This window comes from Hibiscus syriacus, unplaced genomic scaffold (assembly GCF_006381635.1).
Source record: "Hibiscus syriacus cultivar Baekdansim isolate YM2019G1 unplaced genomic scaffold, ASM638163v2 tig00111008_pilon, whole genome shotgun sequence".
Taxonomy (NCBI): Eukaryota; Viridiplantae; Streptophyta; class Magnoliopsida; order Malvales; family Malvaceae; genus Hibiscus; species Hibiscus syriacus.
In genome coordinates this window covers 1,320,372-1,342,334 of record NW_024062951.1, presented here as the reverse complement: position 1 = coordinate 1,342,334, position 21,963 = coordinate 1,320,372, and the positions used below count along the sequence as shown (strand labels likewise).

General features: G+C 36.5%; 2 protein-coding genes across 2 annotated transcripts; one reads left to right on the top strand and one right to left on the bottom strand.

The window, feature by feature from the left end:
- Window positions 1–624: 624 nt before the first annotated feature.
- Window positions 625–19,231, bottom strand: LOC120149792 (beta-adaptin-like protein A). Its single transcript, XM_039162497.1, has 11 exons — window positions 19,067–19,231; window positions 18,383–18,899; window positions 18,162–18,286; window positions 17,809–18,007; window positions 17,204–17,432; window positions 16,924–17,090; window positions 16,635–16,844; window positions 15,936–16,046; window positions 15,645–15,821; window positions 1,588–2,034; window positions 625–1,122 (listed from the first exon to the last, which is right to left on the bottom strand). The coding sequence occupies exons 1-9, from the start codon at window positions 19,117–19,119 to the stop codon at window positions 15,792–15,794; spliced, it is 1,641 nt and encodes a 546-aa protein (XP_039018428.1). The 5' UTR covers window positions 19,120–19,231; the 3' UTR covers window positions 625–1,122; window positions 1,588–2,034; window positions 15,645–15,791.
- LOC120149731 (uncharacterized mitochondrial protein AtMg00810-like) lies at window positions 14,363–14,704 on the top strand. The gene has a single exon (XM_039162449.1). It carries the CDS (start codon window positions 14,363–14,365, stop codon window positions 14,702–14,704), a length of 342 nt encoding a protein of 113 aa, XP_039018380.1.
- Window positions 19,232–21,963: the final 2,732 nt, after the last annotated feature.

The window sequence follows — 21,963 nt, the reverse complement described above, 5'->3', positions numbered from 1 at the left end:
ACAATTTGGTCAAATATACATTCCAATAATCTTTATTTTAATTTTGTTTTGTTCACATGTTAAAAAATTAACGGTGATATTATTATACCGCTATAAGAAAATATCACATAAGCATTGAAAAATAAATTAATAAATAAATACTACGTCAACATCATTATTAACTTTTTGACGATGAGAGACCAAAACGTAACATCAGATTAATTCTTTTAATAAAAAATTACAGTTAAATGATCAAACAAAAACTAAATAGTAGAAGTGTGACCAAATAAGTAGTTTACCCTCTCTTTTTTGGCTGAACTAGGTGAAGAATTCTTCGATGGATAAATTGCCTGTTTAAAATCAAATAAAAAAGGAATTATCAGTCCCAAACTTTATCATGCATATGTTTTCTATATGCATACATTCTGTTGGAAACCCCACAGTAATTTCTTAGAAATAAACCGTCTTTGGGTGGAAAAGGAAATGTAATTATAGTTTTATAGCTGTTACTGCCAACTTAACATATCCTATAAAGTTGATATAATTACAAAGAAGAAAAATTTAAGAAAAAAACTATCGAGGTGGGTCTCATTCATTGCTATTCTGAAATCACATCACATTCACATCAAACAAATTTCAGTTTTGAGGTTTCAAAAAACTGAATCCGGGTGGAAATTAAGGGAAAATGTACATTTCGATCACATTCAGACATCTACACCTACCAAAAACGGAGTTCAACAGTTCCTCTACAAAATCAGTTTTCGGTTTAAGTTCAAAAATAAATTTCAAATAAAAAAAAAACATTGAGAACATCCTTACCCATAGACATTAAATGGAGAACAGTTTTAGGGTTCATGGAGTACCAAACTTAGACAAGGCTGATTCGAAAAGGGTTGAGAATGCCTGGGATGTACTCTGATCGTCGGTTTTGATCTTCACCTGTGCTTTAGCCGACGATGTGTTGATTATACATTCGACAAGATAATTAGATGATTCCTCGTACTTCTGCGCAAAGAAAAAAAACTTGAAGTTGGGGGATTGGCCACCTGATGCTATGCAGTGGATGGAATGGCTTTGCATGTGTCGAAGTAAAGCTTGAGGAGCTGTCAGCGCAGCAACGGCTTGAGGGCTTAACGAGAGTTCCTGCACCAATTAAGGACATCTTGAGTTCCGAGAAAATTGTGGATAAATAAACATAGTTTCTGCTCGAATATTTTAGATATTTTCTTTATATTTTATATTGATAATTTGTTCTCGCCTCTCCTAAGATTTTATAAATTCGCCTATTCCTAAACTTTTAGAAGTCCATCTCCGTAATATCCCTGCTTGTGGTCTAGTTTCCAAGGACTAAAACAGGATTTTTTTCCCCTAAAAGATCCAAGGGTCTTTTGATGCTAAAGATGTATTACTTTAATAAATAAATTAATTTCAAAACATTCCGTCATAGCATATTGGTCATTGGCCTGAAACAAAGAAGTCCCGACAGTAAAATACACTACTACAACAGAATTATTCTCGCATATTGTTCTGCCAATTAAAAAGTTCTAATAATGTTGAGAAAGGGCAAGTAAGAGATGAGCATGAGCAATAGTGAAAACAGAAGCAAACCTGTGACAAAGCAACAGGCAATTGGCGCCACTTCTGCTGAAATGTGCTTGGATCTAGAGTAGAATTTGTGTTAAGCTTCAATTGAGGAGGACGAGGTGGCACATCAGGTACTGCTGGCATGCCAAGACCAAGAAGATCATCAATTCCGAAGCTTGCCTGTTCAGAATGGCCTGCTGTGGTGGGATTTGAAATTGCCGATTCTATCTGAGTTTGTGATGCAAAGACAGATGTAGAGCTGTCATAAGGAACATTATACGCAGAACCATTATTACTTGAACCTCTAGTTTCTTCTTTCTCTGCAGTCGTTAAAAGCAGATCCTTGTCATTTTCTTCCACTCTCTGACTAGGAACAACATTATCTGCTGCTTCACCAATAGATAAATTTCCAAGTTCATCTGCAAACTCCAGTGGACCCCTGAGTTCCTTATCTGTAAACATGTAAGATGGCTGCAAATATTTACAAATATCAGTTAACTTCAATTCTATTATGATTTGAGTAATAACCAGAGAACCTGGATTCCTAAAAGAGAGGCAGTATGCATGCAGTACACTAAACTGTTTAATAACAGAATGGAAAGTTTGTGTAAAATCAAGAAAATTACAGGAGAGGCAGTATGCATGCAGTACACTAAACTGTTTAATAACAGAATGGAAAGTTTGTGTAAAATCAAGAAAATTACAGGAGAGGCACAATGCCATGATCACTGCAAAGAAACTAAATTGCAATAGTAATCAATATTATAGCTCTCAAAGGTACACAAAATAAAGTTGTTGCAAATTGTTTGGTAACAGAAAAAACTATAAGTAGCAAGCCATTCCAAGGGGGTCGTTGGTGGGTCTTCCAGGGGTTGTTAGATACAATAATGATGCGGGATAAGGAATTGACAAAGAGAAGAATGACTTAAGAGATGCAAGTACTTTGTTAGGTAAGGCCTTGCCTAGCTTAAAAATGCACCTGTTAGAATAGGAAATAATGACCTAGGTGTGGAATTCCAGGCTACATCAGATTCCTTGTATGGCTGTAAATTCCTGTGGTTATGTTTTTTTCTTTATTTAGGTGACATATGTATCTATATGTACAATGTAATCCATGAACGAAGTTGTAGTACAACCTATACTTTCTATTTGCTTTTTCATGGTGTCAAAGCATCCTAAAAACCCTAGCCTCCTCAAAGAAAATCTAGCACTACAATTCCATCATGCTTGAAAATCAATCTGATGTCTCAATACTTCAAATCACCTACCTCATCCAATCAACAAAAATTCTTAGCCACATCTTTTTTTTGATAGGAATAATAGGCCTCATTAAAAACCTCCCTCTTAGTTAGCTCTTGGAAAGAGTAACTATCGGAAGGAGGAAAAGAGTGCCTTAGTTTATTGAATAGAGAAACTATTACAATAAATTATACCAATACAATTAGGGCATCAAAATAAAACTATAATCTTAAAACACCCTATAAAAATACCCTTACAATCAACCAATCCCATCCTTAGCTAATTTATCTGCTTCCCAATTACATCCCCTAGGAATCCATCGAATAATAATCGCCTTCTCATGAACTAAGGACACAATATCCTCAACAAGTGAACTGAAGAAACTAGGAACAGAATTAGGCAGCACAATCCAGTCTACAGCAGATTTACAGTCACTTTCTAGGATTAATCTTCCCTTTGCCGCCCAATCTGATGATAGGAAAATGTCTAAGCCTTTCTTAATAGCTTTTAGTTCAGCCAACGGAGGAGGGCCTGGACCAACACTAACAAAGAAGGTCGATAGGATAATGCTATTACAATCTCTCAAAATACCTCCAATTCCTCCCTTCATCCCAGCAGACTTGACAGCCCCATCAACATTAAATTTGTAAAAATCTATAGGGGGAGGCTGCCAACTTTGTTTCGAACTCCTATGAGTATTCTGGTAACCAAACCTGTCTGCTAGAGAGGGGTCCCCTACCAACAAATCAACTTGAATTTGGATATTAGGAAACTTTGCTAGAAACCATCTAGCCAACCTAAATCTTATTAGGAAAAAGAGAGAGGTTATATCAAGGCTAGAATTTTCAAACACTACCGAATTCCTTGCTTTCCAAATAGACCAAAGAACTACTCCAGGAATGAATTTCCAAATGTTCGATTTTCTGTTTAGATCAGACCATGAACTTAGCAAAACTTGTGGATCATTAGGCAAAGCTGTATAGATGTCCCAAATATTCAACATTCTGTTCCAAATATCCCCTGCAACTGAGCATGAGAAAAAAAGATGCTGGACTGTTTCTTCATTATTTTTACATAGTGGACATAGTGCGTCTTCCATAGGAACCCCCCTTTTCTTCAGCTCAATTCTGACTGCCAATTTCTTGTGTGTGATTTGCCAAAGGAATGTTTCTACTCTAGGGGGAGCGAAACCTGACCAAACCCATCTTTTCCAAGAAAAACCACCTCCTTGACTATTTGATAGAGCCATCCTGTAGGATTTCACCGAGAACAGACCATCCCCCTTCCCAGACCAAGAAAGAAAATCCTTCATTGAGTCAGATAAATTAAAACAATTTAATGCTGCCATTAGTTCAATCCATTGATCCAATTCCCAATCACATAAGCTTCTTCTTGTTTGAACATTCCACACCCATCCATTTGCATCAAAGCAACCAAAATCAGCCACCTTACCCCTTTTATTGTTTGATAATGCAAATATCCTGGGAAATTGAATCTTCAAGGGTAGGTTATTGACCCAAAAATCATTCCAAAATGAAATCGATTTGCCACTTCCCAATTGAGTCTTAGTATTCGACCTCAAACATCCTCCAATATCATCATCCTTCATATAATTATTCACAATTCCTTTCCAAATCCAGGAATCTTGAGTCGAAACAACGTTGCTAATTGACAGAGATAAAGTACTTGCATTGTGTTTGCTGCATATCATCCTTTTCCAAAGTGAATCTTTCTCATTTGCAAATTTCCACACCCATTTACCCAACAAAGCCCTATTTATGATATTCAAATTCAAAATTCCCAAGCCACCGTCTTCCAAAGGTTTACAAACTGCCTGCCAACTAACCCAGTGATTTCGATTTTTACTTGAGCTTTCCCCCCACAGAAAGTTAGACATCAAAGTATTAACTTTCTGCTTTACTTTGAGCAGCATTTTGAAAATGGATAAGAAAAAAATCGGTAACGATGATAATACCGATTTTATAAGCACTAATCTGCCCGCCATTGACAGTGTAGAAGCCTTCCAACCAGCTAACTTGTTGTTAAAATTCTGTAAAATCGGCTCCCAAAGTACTTCAGAGTTTTTCTTTGCACCTATAGGTAAGCCAAGATAATCCATAGGAAAACAGCCCACTGAGCATCCGATATCATTCACCCATTCATTTAAGGTAGCATCTTCAACATTTATACCAAGCAATTTACTCTTAGATAGGTTTAAATGTAACCCTGTCATTAAACTGAAAATCCTTAGCACTCTTTTGATGTTCTAAATGCTAGTAAGAGAGTCATGACTAAACAGAATCAAGTCATCGGCGAACTGTAGGTGAGTCAAAAGGAAAGGATTAGCTGATCTACCAATATCAAACCCCTGGAAAAGTCCCAAATCAGAAGCTTTAATCACTATTAGATGTAGGAGTTCACCAATTAGATTAAACAGCAGAGGGGAAAGACTGCAACCTTGTCTTAACCCTTTTGTCATTGGGAACTCCTCAGTAGGAGAACCATTTACTAGAACCGAAATTGAGGCAGAAGATAGACAATATTCAATCCAAGAAACCCATTTCTCCCCAAACCCCATAGCTTTCATTACTTTAAGAAGAATCGGCCATTCAACCGTATCATAGGCTCTTCGAAAATCAATTTTAAAGACTACCCCCTTCCTACCTTGCTTCCTCCAATAATCTATACCTTCATTAGCTAAGAATGCACAGTCAAGGAGTTGCCTACCCGGAATAAATGCGAATTGATAAGGACTAACCAAATCTGTTATACAAGAAACCAATCTTTTGGATAGAACTTTAGAAATGATTTTTTATAAACTGCCAACAAGGCTAATTGGCCTGTAATCTTCTAAGCTTTCTGGATTCAGTTTCTTAGGGATTAAGGAAATGAATGCATGATTAACCCCATGGTCCCATTTTCTTCCACTGTAGAAATCAAAGACAAACTTCATAATCTGCTCCTTTAACATAGGCCAATACTTCTTGAAAAATCCCATAGTAAAACCATCTGGTCCAGGGGCTTTATCACTAGCTGATGAAGAAATTGCTTCCCAAACTTCCTGTTCTGTAAAAATCTCCTCAAGACGATCCCTTTGCACAACAGATATCTTTGCAAAAATAAGTTCAAATTCTCCCACTTCCAGTGTATTAATCGTGTTATAAGCTTTTTTGAAATAATCCAAGACATGAGCCTTAATCTGAACTGCGTCTGTCAATTCTACACCATCCACCTTCAAAACATTAATGGCATTAAATCTGTTTCTGTTCAAGGCACTTAAATGAAAATACCTCGTATTCTTATCTCCCTCTTTGATCCACCTCACTCTAGATTTCTGGCACCAAATGCTCTCCTCTATTCTATGCAGTCTCCATAATTCACTTCTGAGCAACACTAACTGGTCTCTATCTTGAGGAGAAAAGGCCGCACCTTGTGATTTCAATTCCAACTCACTTATTTTGGAATCAATTTCTGAAATAGTCTCTGAGATCTCCATATATTTACTGCTGGACCAGCTCCTTATTTTCATTTTAGTACCTTTTAATAAATTAAAAATTCCCCTACCTCCCTTCTTTTGCAAATCAGCCAAGGAGTTTTCAACCAAATCATCAAAACCTTCTTCCTTTAATAGATAGTTGAAAATTCTGAAAGGTTTGGGACCCCAGTTTTGCCCATCTTCTTCCAGCACTATAGGGTTATGATCAGAGAGTGATTTGGGTAGAATTCGTTGTACCAATTTAGGGAACCCCTGTAAAAAATTGCTACTAACCAGAAACCTATCCAGTCTTACCCACGTAGGCAACTCTCTATTGTTGCACCAAGTGTACATACCTCCTGATAAAGGGAGATCAATGAGGTTTGTTTGTTGAACAAAGGATCTGAGCAGATCTAGAGCATGCCAATTCTGTGCAACTGCATATTTCTCAGATGGATTAAGATAGGCATTCAAATCACCCCCTATGCATATTGGTAGATTTAAATTTGTAACAAAATTCGACAGCTCCCTAAAGAACTCATCCTTTACTTCCTCCACTGACGGGCCATACACATTAATTAATACACACTCAAACTTATTCAACTTGAACATTCCTGAGATTGCCACAAATCTACTGTTCTTTTCTTCCCTTGTACCTTGAAAAAAAGTTTCATTCCATAAACACATCAGGCCTCCTGCTGACCCATCAGCCGGATAAAAACTTTTTCCTTGAAGCATCTTACCCCTTAATCTCCTTCTTAACCCATTAAAACATTGATTCAATTTTGTCTCCTGTAGAAATAAGACAATCGGTTTATCCCTATTTACAAGACGGGCTACTGCTCTGACTTTTTCCTTTCTCCCTAAACCCCTTATGTTCCATGAAATAATTTTGAGATTTGACATTGGAATATTAAAACTTGAAACCCCTAAAAAGGAAGACTAAATTACTCCCTTTCTTTCCTAGACCCCTTCCTTTCCATCTTCAAAATTTCCTCTTCTAGCAAATGTTGTCCCCCTTTGAAATTAATCCCCAACATGTTGCAAACTTCTCTAGTAGCAATAGCTTCATTCAAAGCTCTAACAGAAGAGTGTGAAGACTTTGAGGATGATCTGTCTTTTTCCAAAGAATCTCTGACCATACTTCTACACTCCCTTCTATAAACTCTATCAAAAAAACTGATTGACACTTCCCTCTCCGAGCACACACTACCTGAACGTCGAGGAGCAATTTTTAGTCTCATCTGATTATTTAAGCTTTTTGTCCGATGAAGACATTGAACAGGAATTTTGGAAGAGGACAAAATCTCCTTTCTTTTGAACTGACCTTCCATACTTAACTCTGAACTGATTCCATCTTGATTCACTACATTTCTCTGCCTTACACACGATCTGGAAGAGCTATCCTCAGTCAGGCCAATCTGTTTATCATCCTTTATCCTTTTATTCTTCTTTGAACCAGCCCTCTGTTGGACAGAGAGTTTGTCTCTCTCAAAATCATTAAAATTCAGTGTATTAGTTGCTTCATTCTCCTGTCGACTTCTCAAGCCAACATGTTGCTCTTTATCCATATCAACATCCTGTTCAGTGTTTGACATTTCTTTCTCTCCTCCTACCTTTTCTTTCTCCAACGTAACTGCACCCTCCTCTGCAACTTCTCTATGATTAACTAAAATGGTATTGGGCTGGCACATAAATCTACCTGTAACACCCCTAACCCGTACCCGACCCAAATATGAGTCAGAGATACTACATTGACTTTTAAAACACAACTCTTAACCAATAATAGCAAAATATTTGAACTTATATTAAGAAAATACGATAATATACATATTGTAATATAAGTTTACCAAAATATTCAGAGCATACACAACTTAACCCTTAATTATATGCCAACATCCATTTTCTTAACAAAATGACATACTGATTAAGTTGCTTCTGATCTGATGGTTGCAGGAGTAATGCTGTCAAGCTGCTTCACCTGTCTCGTCTACTTTCTCGGATCCTACGTGTGAAACACTCACACGCTAAGTCATCGACTTAGTGAGGCAATGTAATAATAATAACAAGGTAATGTAATGAAAATGTCATAATGATATGAAATGAGATGAAAGCTTATACTTAATCAAGGTAGTTTACATCACCATTATCCTTACCTGTAAGCATATTACTTTAACATTCATAATTTGTATTAATGAGTTTATTGGCCCATGATATTATATTGAGAACCTAAGGTATCTGAGTATTGTGAGGTTGTGCACTATGTTGTCACCACAGCTCGTATAAATGCACCGAAGTGCCGCGTAGAATTGCACTATAGTGCCATATAATAATGTCCATAAGGACCACATAGAATTCCTTAAGAATCATATACATATGCTAGGGATCAAGTATGTGTCTCACCAGACTTCACACATGTTCCAAAGAATATATATATATCCCGAAGGACCGCGTAGAATTTTGTCCCGAAGGATCGCGTAGACCCTCTACCCTTGGCATGCCAACTATACCTATAGTTCTCATCTACATAACATGGGCTTTTACATTTCACGTAGTCTATATCGCGTAGACATGTAAATTCTTACCTTTTCACATAGCTCATAACTTTTCCTGCATATTCATGTCATATAATGCATTTTATATGAATTCATGTCATGTCTCATAATACAGAATATGATCATGTACCAAGATATAAAATCTAGACTTATCACAAGTCTAGAATTGAGTATATTTCTATAATTATGCTATGCATATGCACTCACTTATATTTCTTTGCCTTTTCCTCGATCGATCCTACTTGTAGATTGTTCCAGAACTCGTGTAGGCTCAGTATCTACATAAACATAATTTTCAAGAGGATTATCAGATGTCTATGTCTTGAAATTAATCTTTAATAGCCTACCAATTTAAGGAATTAATAGTTTAGTCTTTCTTTTTTTTTATATGGGGGAATCGGTTCCCCCCTGGGGGTATCGATTCCCCTCTAGCATTCTGGAAATTCATATTCGTTGAGGGGGTATCGATTCCCCTTGAATGGGTACCGATTCCCCTAGCCCAGAAATCATATTTTGAGCTCGAAAATCATCTCATTTCAGCTCAAACATTCATATTTCACTCCCTTTAATACTCTTAACTTTCATACACTTACTTAAACTAATTATTATCCATTCAATACCTCTAAAACTAAAAAAAACTAATCATCCATATAGAATTTAAGAATCTTATTCAAATTCCAACTTGTTCTAATTTTAATTCTATCACCTCATACTTCTTAATTAGCTTGATGACAAGTCAAATCCAGCTTCTAATTCTTATTCTAACCTTTAATCTAAGATTTCATTCAATGGCTCCCAACCTTTAATCTCCCTTAACTTACAATTCTTTGAGTTCTAGGATCCTTGTTTCTCTCCATCATATTTCCTAAATCTTCATTAACCAAACCCATGCTTAACTCATAAGAATTAATCCAAAAGAAGACAACTCACCTTTGCTTGCAAGCTTCACGGTTGGAGAAGAAGAAGAGAAATGTCTGGAACCTTGTTTATCTCAAATGCTTCCCACGTGATTTATAAAATCACCTTAAGGAATATTTAATTATTTCACTTACTAAATTACTCTTTTGCCCTCTTAATTTTCCTTCTTTATAATTCAATCCTACACCAAATAACTCAAATAGGTCATTGAACTCTTCCATCATTTTACTTAAATCACCAAATGTTGAAACTTTGCAAATTAATCACTAACCCGGCATGAAGGATGTTACACTACCAGTACCATTCTTCTCCCCAACCCACTTAAGAATAAATGCAGGCCCAGTAGGGATAATTTTCCTTACTGGTGAAAAATCAACCCCAATTTCATCTGATTGGGCTTTATCCTCTGATTCAAAAGTTTCCCTTAATCCCAGCCCCACGTGATTCCTGTTCTGGTTACTCATATTTTCCATAAAAACTGACAGCCCACAATTAGCAATTTCTTCAGTTGACTTACTCGATGGGACTTGTCCCCTACTGACTCCATTCACTCCACTATTCTGTTTATTATTCAGCCAAGATAAGACTTTATGCCTGGTTTCCTCTGATAACTCCTGATTAGTAGCTGCTGCCAGAGTAGGTCGCTGTCTATCTCCCTGCACAGACATGACATAATAACTGTGCAAAATTTTTGTAAATTTCTCCTCCGTCTTCCCCACCAATTCTTCTGGTTTTTTCAAAACAGAACCCAGGGATAACTTCACTTTGAACGATCTTCCATAAGAACCAATAGTGACCGTATCAGGGACATCGAATGGACTTTCCACTCTTAGCAGTACTTTTGCCACTGATAAATCCAATATGCTCTTTGAATCTTCATTAAAACAAATGAATTTTCCCCATTTCCCGGTAAGTTTTTCCATGAATGCCTCATTCCAGCACAATAAAGGCACTCCGAACATCTTTACTTGGCAAAGGGCCAATGGAACTCCATCATCATTCAGAACTGGAGCCAACCAATCAAAACATAAGCATAATTCTTCTTTCTTATTCTTCCATACGTATGTAAGCTCCTCTATCGTATTGAATGTAATGATGCAAGCATTCCACGCATAACCCCATTTCGATATCTCAACTCCCACTCCCTCGATCTTCAAAGCTTCCTTTATCGAATCTTGTTCATAGGAATGTTTCATTATCCCTGTTAATGATCGCTTAACCCACTCCGAATGGTTCCCCGGAATGTGCATCTCCCATACGTTCCTAACACCATTTGCATTCTGTTTTGCACCCTTCAGTTTTTCCCCTGAAACTTGTTTTCTTCTCGCATTAAGGCCATTATTCACAACATCCTTATAAGATCTTTCATCCCTCAAGCTTCTCACCGATACAAATTTCTTCTCGGTTTGTGTTTTTTCCTGTTTACCTGACTTGTTTCCCATCAACCTCTTCCCTTCAGCAGCTTCCTTCCTCATAGTCTTTTGATATTTAGCAATCCCTACTGAAATCCTTCTCCCATCAATCCACTTACCATGAGTATACTGAATTGCCTTCTTTCTACTTTCTTCATCAGTAAATTGGACAAATGCAAAGGTTGAAGACTTATAATTTGGTTTCTCTAAAAACGTGGGATAAAAATTCTCCTAATCTGACCATAAGGACTAAAAAGATCCCTTAATCCACCTCTCGTAACTCTCTTACTAAGATTATCAATGAACATAGTCCATTCCTCATCAGAGACATTGGACTTTTTCGAAAACTCTCTCTACCTCTCGCACTCATTCTTTGTTCTACTTAGCCACATTTGATTCTCACTCAGTCCAAATAACTACTATTAGGTTGAATGGAGAGAATTTTCTACGCTGGTCTCGGTCTGTGCATATGTATATTCGAGGAAGAAGGAAGATCGGATGCTTAACTGATGAGAAGGAACCAGACATGGATAACCCATCCTATTCTTCTTGGGATGCAGAAAACTCCATGGTACGACATGGCTAGTCACCTCCATGGAAGAAGACATAAATTCCAATTACATGTGTTATCACACAACTAAGGAACTTTGGGATAATTTAATTTTGATGTATTCAGATCTGGAAATCAGTCACATATATAAGATCATGATGGAACTAGGGGAAGTCCATCAAGGTGAAGATAGTGTCACCAAATATCTTAATTCTCTGAATCGCCGATGACAAGGTTTAGACTTGTTTAACTTTTTATGAATGGAAATCCACTGATTGCGATCATTACAAAAAAGGGTAGAAGATGATCACATTTTCAAATTCCTCGTGAGACTTAATGTAGAGTTTATGAAGTTAGGAGGCAAATCATTGGGGAGGTATTTGCTGAGGTTCGACGTGTGAGGAAAGTCACAGGCTGTTTACGTTGGGGGGAAAAGGCTCAAACAGCAGCACTGAAAATTCTGCACTAGCAGCAGCTAATTCATATGCAAGTAAAAGTGAAAAAACTAGATGAAAAACCCCGTGTTTGGTGTGACGACTGCAACAAACCAGATCATACACGTGAAACCTGCTGGAAACTTCATGGAAAACCAGCTAACTGGAAGGGAAAACATGAAGGCACAGTTCAGTCAGACTCCTGCAAATGAAGCTGAAGCTGTCCCTCTCACTACACAACAAGTTAATCAAACACTAAAGCTGCTCAAATCTAATTCTGGATCATCTGGTACTCCTAAATCCTAATACTTCCTTGGCACAAACAGGTAGAATTTTAAATGCCTTATTTTGTGTCTTTAACTGCTCCACGGATCATTGATTTTGGAGCATCTGACCATATGGCAAGTTATTCAAATTTATTTCATACTTATGTTCCTTGTTCTGATCATGAAAAAAAATTGTATAGCAGATGGTTCTCATACACCAATTGCTGGTAAAGGTACAATTATTTTGTTAAAAACCTTAACTCTTAAATCTGTCCTTCATGTTTCGAAGCTTGCATGCAATCTGTTATCTGTTAGTAAACTGTCCAAAGATTCCAATTGTCATGTTATTTTCTGCGACTCCCATTGTGTGTTTCAGGACCAGAATTTGGAGACGAAGATTGGCATTAATAGGATGATAGATGGGCTCTATCATTTTGAAGTTGAAGCCCCCAAAGATGAAAAAACTTATGGACTAAGTATTGTTAGTTCTATCTCTATTAAAGATAAAATAATGTAATGGCTGAGAAATATGTTTTTATTGGTTATACATCACATAAGAAGGGGTATAAGGTTTTTAACCTCAGAATAAAAAGGTCATAATTTCTATGGACGTTATCTTTCTTGAAAATCAGCCTTATTTCAAAAGGAATTTTCTTCAGCGGAGCAATTAGAGGAAGAAAATAAACAGGACGGCATTTTTTACCCAAACTTGTGGCTTCTACGCCAGATCTTTCTTGAAGATAAAACTTATATTTTGTCAAACAATATTGAATCTATGATAGAGAGAGAAACACTACCAACAAATCCAAATAATAAGGAACTTGAGGTTCTTGTTTATGCAAGGAGAAAGGATCACAAAAAGGGTAGAGAACCCATCATCTCTTCAGCACCTAGTCAATCCACTCCGAATTTAGGTACTCAAAATCCTACACAAAATATTGATTCTTCAAATAATCCTCGAAATTCGCATGTATATTGTGATATTGATATTCCTATCGCAATTAGGTAAGGAACCCGTTCATGTACTAATCATCCAATTGCAAATTATTTATCTTATAACAAACTCTCGAAGAGTCATATGACATTTGTGTCAAAAATCTCAAATCTGTTTATTCCAAGAAATGGGTGGATGAAAGTAATGGAAGAAATGGGGGTGTTGAAAAGGAACGAGACATGGGAAGTGGAAGAACTCTCAACTCCATAAAGATCAGAAAGTTGTCCGCTGCAAATGGGGTTTTAGTGTAAAATGCAAAGCAGTTGGCAGTTTGGAGAGATACAAGGCTAGGCTTGTGGTTAAAGGGTTCACTCAAACTTATGGTATCGATTACCATGAAACCTTCACTCCAGTAGCCAAAATTAACTCCATACATGTTTTATTGTCTCTTGCGGTTAATTTCATCTGCCACTACAACTAGATGTGAAACATGCCTTCCTCAGTGGTGATTTGGAAGAGGAAGTTTTCATGAGTCCAGGTGGCAAAAACAAGATTGCACTCAAGCAATCCCCAAGAGCATGGTTTGAACGATTCGGAAAAACATACAATCAAAGTCAAGCAGACCACACCATGTTTTATAAACGTTCTAAGGAAGGTAAAACAACAGTGCTGATTGTGTATGTTGATGATATGATTTTAACTGGGGATGATGGGGACGAATTAGCTAGCTTAAAGAAAAAATTAAGTCAAGATTTTGAGATTAAATAACTAGGGGGATTAAAGTATTTTCTAGGCATGGAGTTTGCAAGATCATGAGAAGGAATTTCTGCGAATCAAAGAAAATATATCCTTGACCTACTAAATGAAATGAAACATGTCTTCTAGGTTGCAAAGCAGCTGAAACTCCACTGTAGGTAAATCTCAAATCAAATCCTACAAAACTAGAGGACATAATTGAGGCAAGGTTTCAACGTTTAGTAGGCAGACTTATATATTTGTCACACACTAGTCCCAATATGGCATTTGCAGTAAACATGATTAGTCAGTTTATGCACTCACCGGGCCAAGAACACTTTGAAGTTGCCTACAGGACACTTAGATATCTAAAGGGAACACCTGGAAAAGGACGGATTAAAAAATTTGGTCATCTGCAAGCAGAAGTCTATACTGATGCTGATTGTGCAGGTAGCACTACAGACAGAAGGTCAACATCAAAATACTGCACTTATATTGGAGGAAATCTTGTTTCTTGGAGGAGCAAAAAAAAAAGTGTTGTAGCACATAGCAGTGCTGAAGCTGAATTCAGATCCCTTGCACATGGAATTTGTGAAGCAATATGGATTAAAAGGTTACTATAAGATTTGAAAAAACCTATTTCTTTCCCCCACGAAGGTCTATTGTGACAACAAAGCTGCTAGTTCCGTTGCGCATAATCCAGTTCATCACGACCAGACTAAGCATATTGAAGTTGACGACGAACACTTCATCAAAGAGAAGTCTGAAAGTGGACAAATCTGTAGTCCTTATATTCCTACTTCCCAACAAATAGCTGATATTTTTACTAAAGGACTGTTGAAAAGGCATTTGATTTTCTGGCAAGCAAGCAGTCAATAGGAGATATTTTTCAGCTAGCTTGAGGGGGAGTGTTGGAACAGGAAATAATGACCTAGCTGTAAATATAGGAATTCTAGGCGACATTGAAGGAGATTAGAAAGATTAGGCAAATCACTATCAGATTTCTTGTATAGCTGTAAATTCCTGTAATTATGCTTTTTGTTTATTTAGGTGACATTTGTATCTATATGTACAATATAATCCATGAACTAAGTTGTAATAAGAGCTACACTTTCTATTTGTTTTTTCAACAACAGAAGGAAAAACTCATTTACCCTTAATTTCTGGCCTAAATGACTTGTAAATGAGTAAATATGACTTACTTTGGGAGCTTTTTGATCTAGTAGTTTCCAAGAACAAACTTTCTCACTTGTTCTATCAAGTCTACACATCAAGGGGAGTGTTAAATAGTGTAATGTCCCAAATAAACTAGGTTTAGGCATCTTGTAGTATTCATATCCAGATTGGTCCTCACTGCCAAGTAGTTTTTAGGTCGCAATGCTTGAATTGCATTTTCCTTTCAGGCATTTTGGCCCACCTTGAACCAAGGCAAACTCGAGCCTTACATTTTTTCCCTTAAATATGCAGATTGCATGCTTTAACAGCCCATCGCAAGAGCTTTAGAATGGTCTAGAGTTCAAAATGCCTATAACATAAAGTTGGAAGAAGCTAGCTAGTACTTACCTTCTGGTATAAAACAGATAAACTGTTAAATTCATCAAATATCCGATCTTTAATTTCACTGCTTTGAGTATCAGCAAAAACAGAAACAGCTTGCTTTGGAGGGTTCACCACACGTTCAGCCACAGATACATTATACCATAAAATCCGTTAGTAGAAGAGTGCTCTGTCATGAACATCCTGCAGTAATGGTGGAGGTTCAAATATTGTTTCCAGAAAACAACTGGACAACTCAAACAGTACTATTGATATAAGAGTGGGGGAAAAGAAGGCAAAAAAAAAAAAAACTCATACCTGGTGGAAATCAGCAACACCTGCAGCCAATGCAGCTCCCAATGCACTTTGGATCTCAGGAGGCCTTTTAAAAAAGCACTTCATCACAGCAGTGAGAAGATGTGAACGAACCTATACAATGGCATAATTCATCAACCAAGAAAATGAAGTAATTCATAACACAGATCTTTTAATTCATAACACAGATCTTTGAATCCAGCTTCCAGAAATTCAGTATAAAAAAGAGGCTCAAATTCTACCATCAATAGGAAACTTAACAAATACTTTATCTACAATAACAAGACTGAAGCAGTGCCCTTGTTTGTGGAATAAGATGAGAGACAAAACAGCTAGGATGGATAGGAATGAACAGGGGAGGGGGTTATACATACGGAACGTGTTAAGTAAACGCAATTATTTTATGAGATCAAGTACCTAATATGATTAATCTTGTTAATTTAATCAAATATACACATGTGCAGCATCGGATATCCAGTAAAAACGACATGAATGAAAACCTCAGAGGAGCAACAAAGTTTGGGGAATGGAGAAAGTATGCAACAATAGATGCCGCTGAAAATAGAATCAACTGGCTCAACAACCTCTTTCCATTTTCACAAGAGAAATTCAGGAAGTAAAAACTATAATCTGAAATGGCTGAGAGAAAAAAAGAACATGGCTCAACATGGAATCATTGGAATATCCATGAAGGTTGCTTACCACAGCAGAATGCTCCTCATCCCAGTTTTCAACTAAACTCTCCAAAATATATGGAGCATCTTGCATATCCTGAGAATATTCCCCCAACATCCATATAAGAGCTGCTTTGGCTTTTGTTTCCTGTACATTTTTGCTGCTTATATTCCCAACCACTGCAATGCAATCTTGGCTCCACTGAGGATATTTTCTAAGAAGATCTTTCACAAGCACCTACATAAAATTACCCAAAAATAGAATAATGTTATTATTAACAGGCCATCATCCAGTAGGAACATAAATATTTACTTACCAGAGCTTCAGCAGTCACGTAGTCTTTATCCATTTCAAGAAATTGAAGAAGCCTATCAACAATTGCATTAACATCATACTGCTGCAGCGCTATTTTACCCACAGCTCTTATTGACTCTCGGGCAATTGGAATATCAACATTTGCAGCATACTCACATAATTCAGTAACTGAAATTTAGTCAATAAGGTTATATATCAGAATACTTGAGAGGGAGCATTGAAAATTTACCGATGTCATCTTTTCCAGAGGCCCTAGAAAGAAATTACGGCTGTCTGCGTACCAATCTCATAGGTATTACTCTCATTTGCTACTGCAGTCAGCATTTCAAGCTTCAATCTTTTGAAATAAGATGGTTCATTATACTGACAATAGAAGTGTTTGTAGTCTGAGGAAAATACATAAGGTGCTCGCATAACCAAGAGATGCAGATGACTTAAAACTGCATATGACTGTTCTGGGCTTCCTGAACTAACAAGGGTCAACAGTGGTGCTTTTATACGCTCATACACCTGCACATACAAGGATTTCATTAGCAAACTCCCGATCCCATAAACAAGACCCTGACCACTGATATAATTCATCTATGAGATCTAATCAAATATAGTGTAATAACAATGCCATGTATGATGATTCAGGGTCAAAGAAATATGGCCAGATTCTTCTTGTTGACAGGAACAAATAACTTAAGGGCTTAATTACAAGCTTGATACAGTTTTAGAGACTAAAAAGGAGAAGATGATGGATAACAAATAAAAAGCATGAACCGCAAGATCAGAAGTAACTGAAAAGCACCTCCTTGACTGTACAGATGCAGCAAGATGGCTTTATCGTAGTAGAAATTTAACAACTTCAGAGTATTGAATTAAAGAGTAAGATAAAAAGAACCTGTTGGTGAACATCAGTCATGGACAAGGTTAACTGTAAAAACACTTTGACAGTGGCTAAGACAACAGCCCCATTTGCATGCTGAAGTCTATCTTCAAGGAGATTCATAATGTCAAAAATCTCACTGCTGTCTGATGGCACATATTTAGTTACCAACTCAAGCACAAGGCACTGTGCCCATTCACTGAACTCCTTGATCCTACACGTAAAAACCCATTTAAAAGCATTCAATTAAAATAACATCATAGCAGTTAGAATTACTTATACGGCAAGACAACTGACAGTATAATAGCCACAAGATTGTAAGAATTGAACTTTCTCATTGATTCTTCAATTTTATCGACAGAACATACCGATTCAATAGGTAATATATAACTGGCTTGCTAATCAAAGCTTCCCTTTCCCTCGGTGCCTCTTCAGACCTGCTAGCTTCCGCACTCCAAATCTCTTGTAATGAAGACAAACAGTTTGCAACGACCTAATGAAAGAAATATCTCATTAAGCTGCAAGCTAATTCCTAAAAAATAAAATAAAATGTTCGAAAATCAACTCAAGCTTTATAACTAGCTCTCACTTGAGTATCTGAGTCATTGAGCATCAAATGCTTCAACATCGAAGGAAAATCTGCATCAATACAAGTCGAAGCTGAGATATGATAAAGCTTCAAAACTCCAATGACCGCCACCATTCTCACATAACAATTACTATCTTTCAATCCTGAACCTAATGGCCCCACCAAATACTCCACCAGATTTGCGACTCGTAATGAACACAAACTCCGCAAGGCTAGTCCTCGGATCATTGGATCTTGGTCGTTGCAATCCCTTTGGAGGAAATTGATGGTCAAGAGAGCGAGATCGGGGTTGACTTTGGCATAATTACCGACGTAGAGATAACACATTTTCTTCAAAACAATGTCGGATGTGGCTGAGCACATCACCATCTCGCCGAAAAGAGAGGACACGTCGATTCCAATTGTCATATAGGAGATCACTTTTTTGAAAAGCTCTCGCTTCGAGTCGTCCACCCCCGGTGCTCGGCTTCCCGCAAGTTGCCGGAGCTGGAGTTTCAAATCGGAGACTTCACTTTTACTATTAGCAATAATAAGAACGCTTAATTAGAGTTTCGTAAAAAATAGGTGAAGAACTAAATCAGATTTCGAACAAATAAAAAACAATCAAACAAAAAACACTGAGTACAAATTGCAGCTAAAATTGAAGCCTTGGAGTACGTGGATAAGGGGAAATGCTATAGATACCCGGAAGGTTGAGACGGCGACGGTGACCGTTGAGACTGAGCCGGAGGCGCCATGGATGGTGGCTAACTGATTCCGATGCCAATTTTAAAGAAGAACTGTCAAAGCAGCAAACAGATCGGCCGTGTAAGAGGACAAAACGTGGTTTGAGATCGAAGTTAAGGAGATGATGTAATTAACGTCGTTGACAAGTTTAAGATGTCTCATTCTGTTAGAACAAACGGCACCGTTTGACGAGATTGCATATGTTATACAATGTCTTAATTGCACCCGACGACCTAAACTATGACTCTGATTTCAAATCAATCTTCACACTCTATAACATTCTTATAAGATCCTTACAATATAGTTATTATATAGTTGTTAATTAGGCCAATATATGAAGTAGATATATGGATACTAAATTTAATGTGTGTATATTTATTAAATAAAAATTTTGGACCTGATGTGTTAAAAGACATAATTTTAAGGAATGATTTTTCATCTAAGCCTAAAACATACATTTCACACCTTAAGGGCAAACATAGCTTTAAGTTTATACAATAAAATTAAAATGAAAAAAAATTATCTAAAAACCTAAAACTAATTTAATTAATTGTTAATAGAACCATAACTAAGATGAGACAAATCATAAATTATTTGAGTTCAATTCGAATTAAAGTTTGATCAATATTTAATTCGAATTGATTTCACTTGAATTTTTAGCAAGCCAAAACAAACTACTTGATACTTAACTCGAAAAGTAAACGAGCAACTAAAAAGATAATATATTAAAATTTTAATTTTTTTAAAATTAAATTATTAATAATATTAATATTTATATATTAATACTTTAAAAAAATTGAGTTCACATTTTTTTTGAACTCAAATCAAGCTTTAATTTTTTATTTCAAATTCAAATCGAACTTAATAATTTTAAACTTGTAAACTTTTAAATTAAATTGAACTCAACTTTAAAATTTTTTAAGTCAAATCGAACTCAACAATAGTCAAGCTCAACTAGTTTCGTCTAAATCCCTATCAATCAGACATGGAAGGAATTGTCGTAAAAGCGAGAATCAACAGTCGATCCAGATTTTATCCACGATTCTGCCACTGACTCAACAATGTCAAAAGGAAGTCTTCGAAAGCACCGTCAGAGTTTAGCAATAACACTGATAAATAGCCAACCGCCAAAAGCATCTTAGTGGGATCGCCGACACGGACGGGAACATTATCATCGAACTCGTTGGCGAAGGTTTTGCACTTTTATGTTTCGTCGATCGAATGCGATTATAACATCAACCAGCACACTGAACACATCGTGTCACCGGTCGAGTGATCGAAAGCAGCCTTTGTATTCCGCTTGGAACAAAATGTATATGCCCTAGATACTCAATTCAGCTAGGTTGAGACTAAGAGTGTTTATTGAACAAGTCAATCACAAGTTGAACAATACTCGACTCAAACTCAAAAACATTCAACTTATATTTAATTGGACTTGATACTCAATAAACCCATTAAAATTTTACAAGATTGATGCTCGTTAGAAAAACACGTTGCTCAACTCGAGTCGTTACTCGCTAATATTTTAAACTTTAAAACAACAATCCACAAACACATTAAACTAACATTTATAATAAAAGTAATAATCCATAATTACACTGAACTAACATATTAAGTCATCCTAAAATAAGAAATTAGCAATCCATAATCAATTCTATAAGTAAGGCAAATAGCATTCTAAACAATTATAAAATCACCCATTATCTGCTGGTGAATTTATAGAGTAAAGTTAAGCTTACTCGACTCGATTTGTTAAGGTCTCAACTCGATTTCAAATCAAGTCAACCAGATAGAATGTTGATCAAATTTTGACCAAGTTGAGTTTCAACTACTCGCATACTGTTAAACTCAGTTAGCACTTAGCACCCCTAATCGAGACAACATTTTCAAACTAAATCAGGGTGCGCAAAATCATAATAGTAACAATTTCAGAAAAATTAAACAAGATCATCCAGATTCAAATTCCAAATATTAGATAAACAAAATCAAAACAATTACCAAGTATTATCAACAACCAATAGTTTCCAATATCCACGGCCACATTAAAATGTCTAGAAATAAACTTGTCTAAAAGCAGAAACGTTGCTTGAATATAAATAAACCCATAGAACTTAGAACCCTAAGTAAAAATCGAAACAACCCATCAATTAATATTCTGAAAATAGCTAACAAATTAAACGAAAACGAAAACTAGTGAATAGATATACGCAAAATTTGCAGAAATGTGCAGACCTGGTGGTGTTGTCGGTGCGCATGCGGATCCAGTATGGGATAGGCCTGTTCTGCCTCATCTTCTTGGCTAGCTTCTTCTTGATCATGAAAGTCTTATGTGAAGGCTGCCATTTGGAAAGAAAAGAAACCATTCAAAACATCCAAGAGCCATCCTTTAAAACTAAAATTTCTTCAGAGACAATCAACCTTTCTGAATAATGGGGAAAAGAAAAGAACAAAAGAAATTCATGGTTAAAGAAGAAGAGAGAGGAAGCAGGTTGATTACCATGGTTGGCGTGGCGTTTGAGAATTAGATCTCTGAACTTCGAATAGCTGTTTTGGACAAGGGGTGAGTTGGAACAGGTAGTTTCATTGTCTGATCTCCAACAGTTGATCTACTTGTTAACCTGCTTCATCAATGAACATAGGGACCGACGGCCATGTTTGTGCTTCATCTGTTTTCTGAACTGAGTCATTGGAGTCGTCCAGATGTAGTTGTTTGATTCGCTGTTTTGAACAATTTATCAGGGACTTGCTATAGCCGAGATGTTTCATTAAATATATGGTTCTTGGTGTAGAATTTTACAAAGTTGTGCTATGTAGAAATTATCAAACATCTCTAATCTATAACTATTTATAAAAAG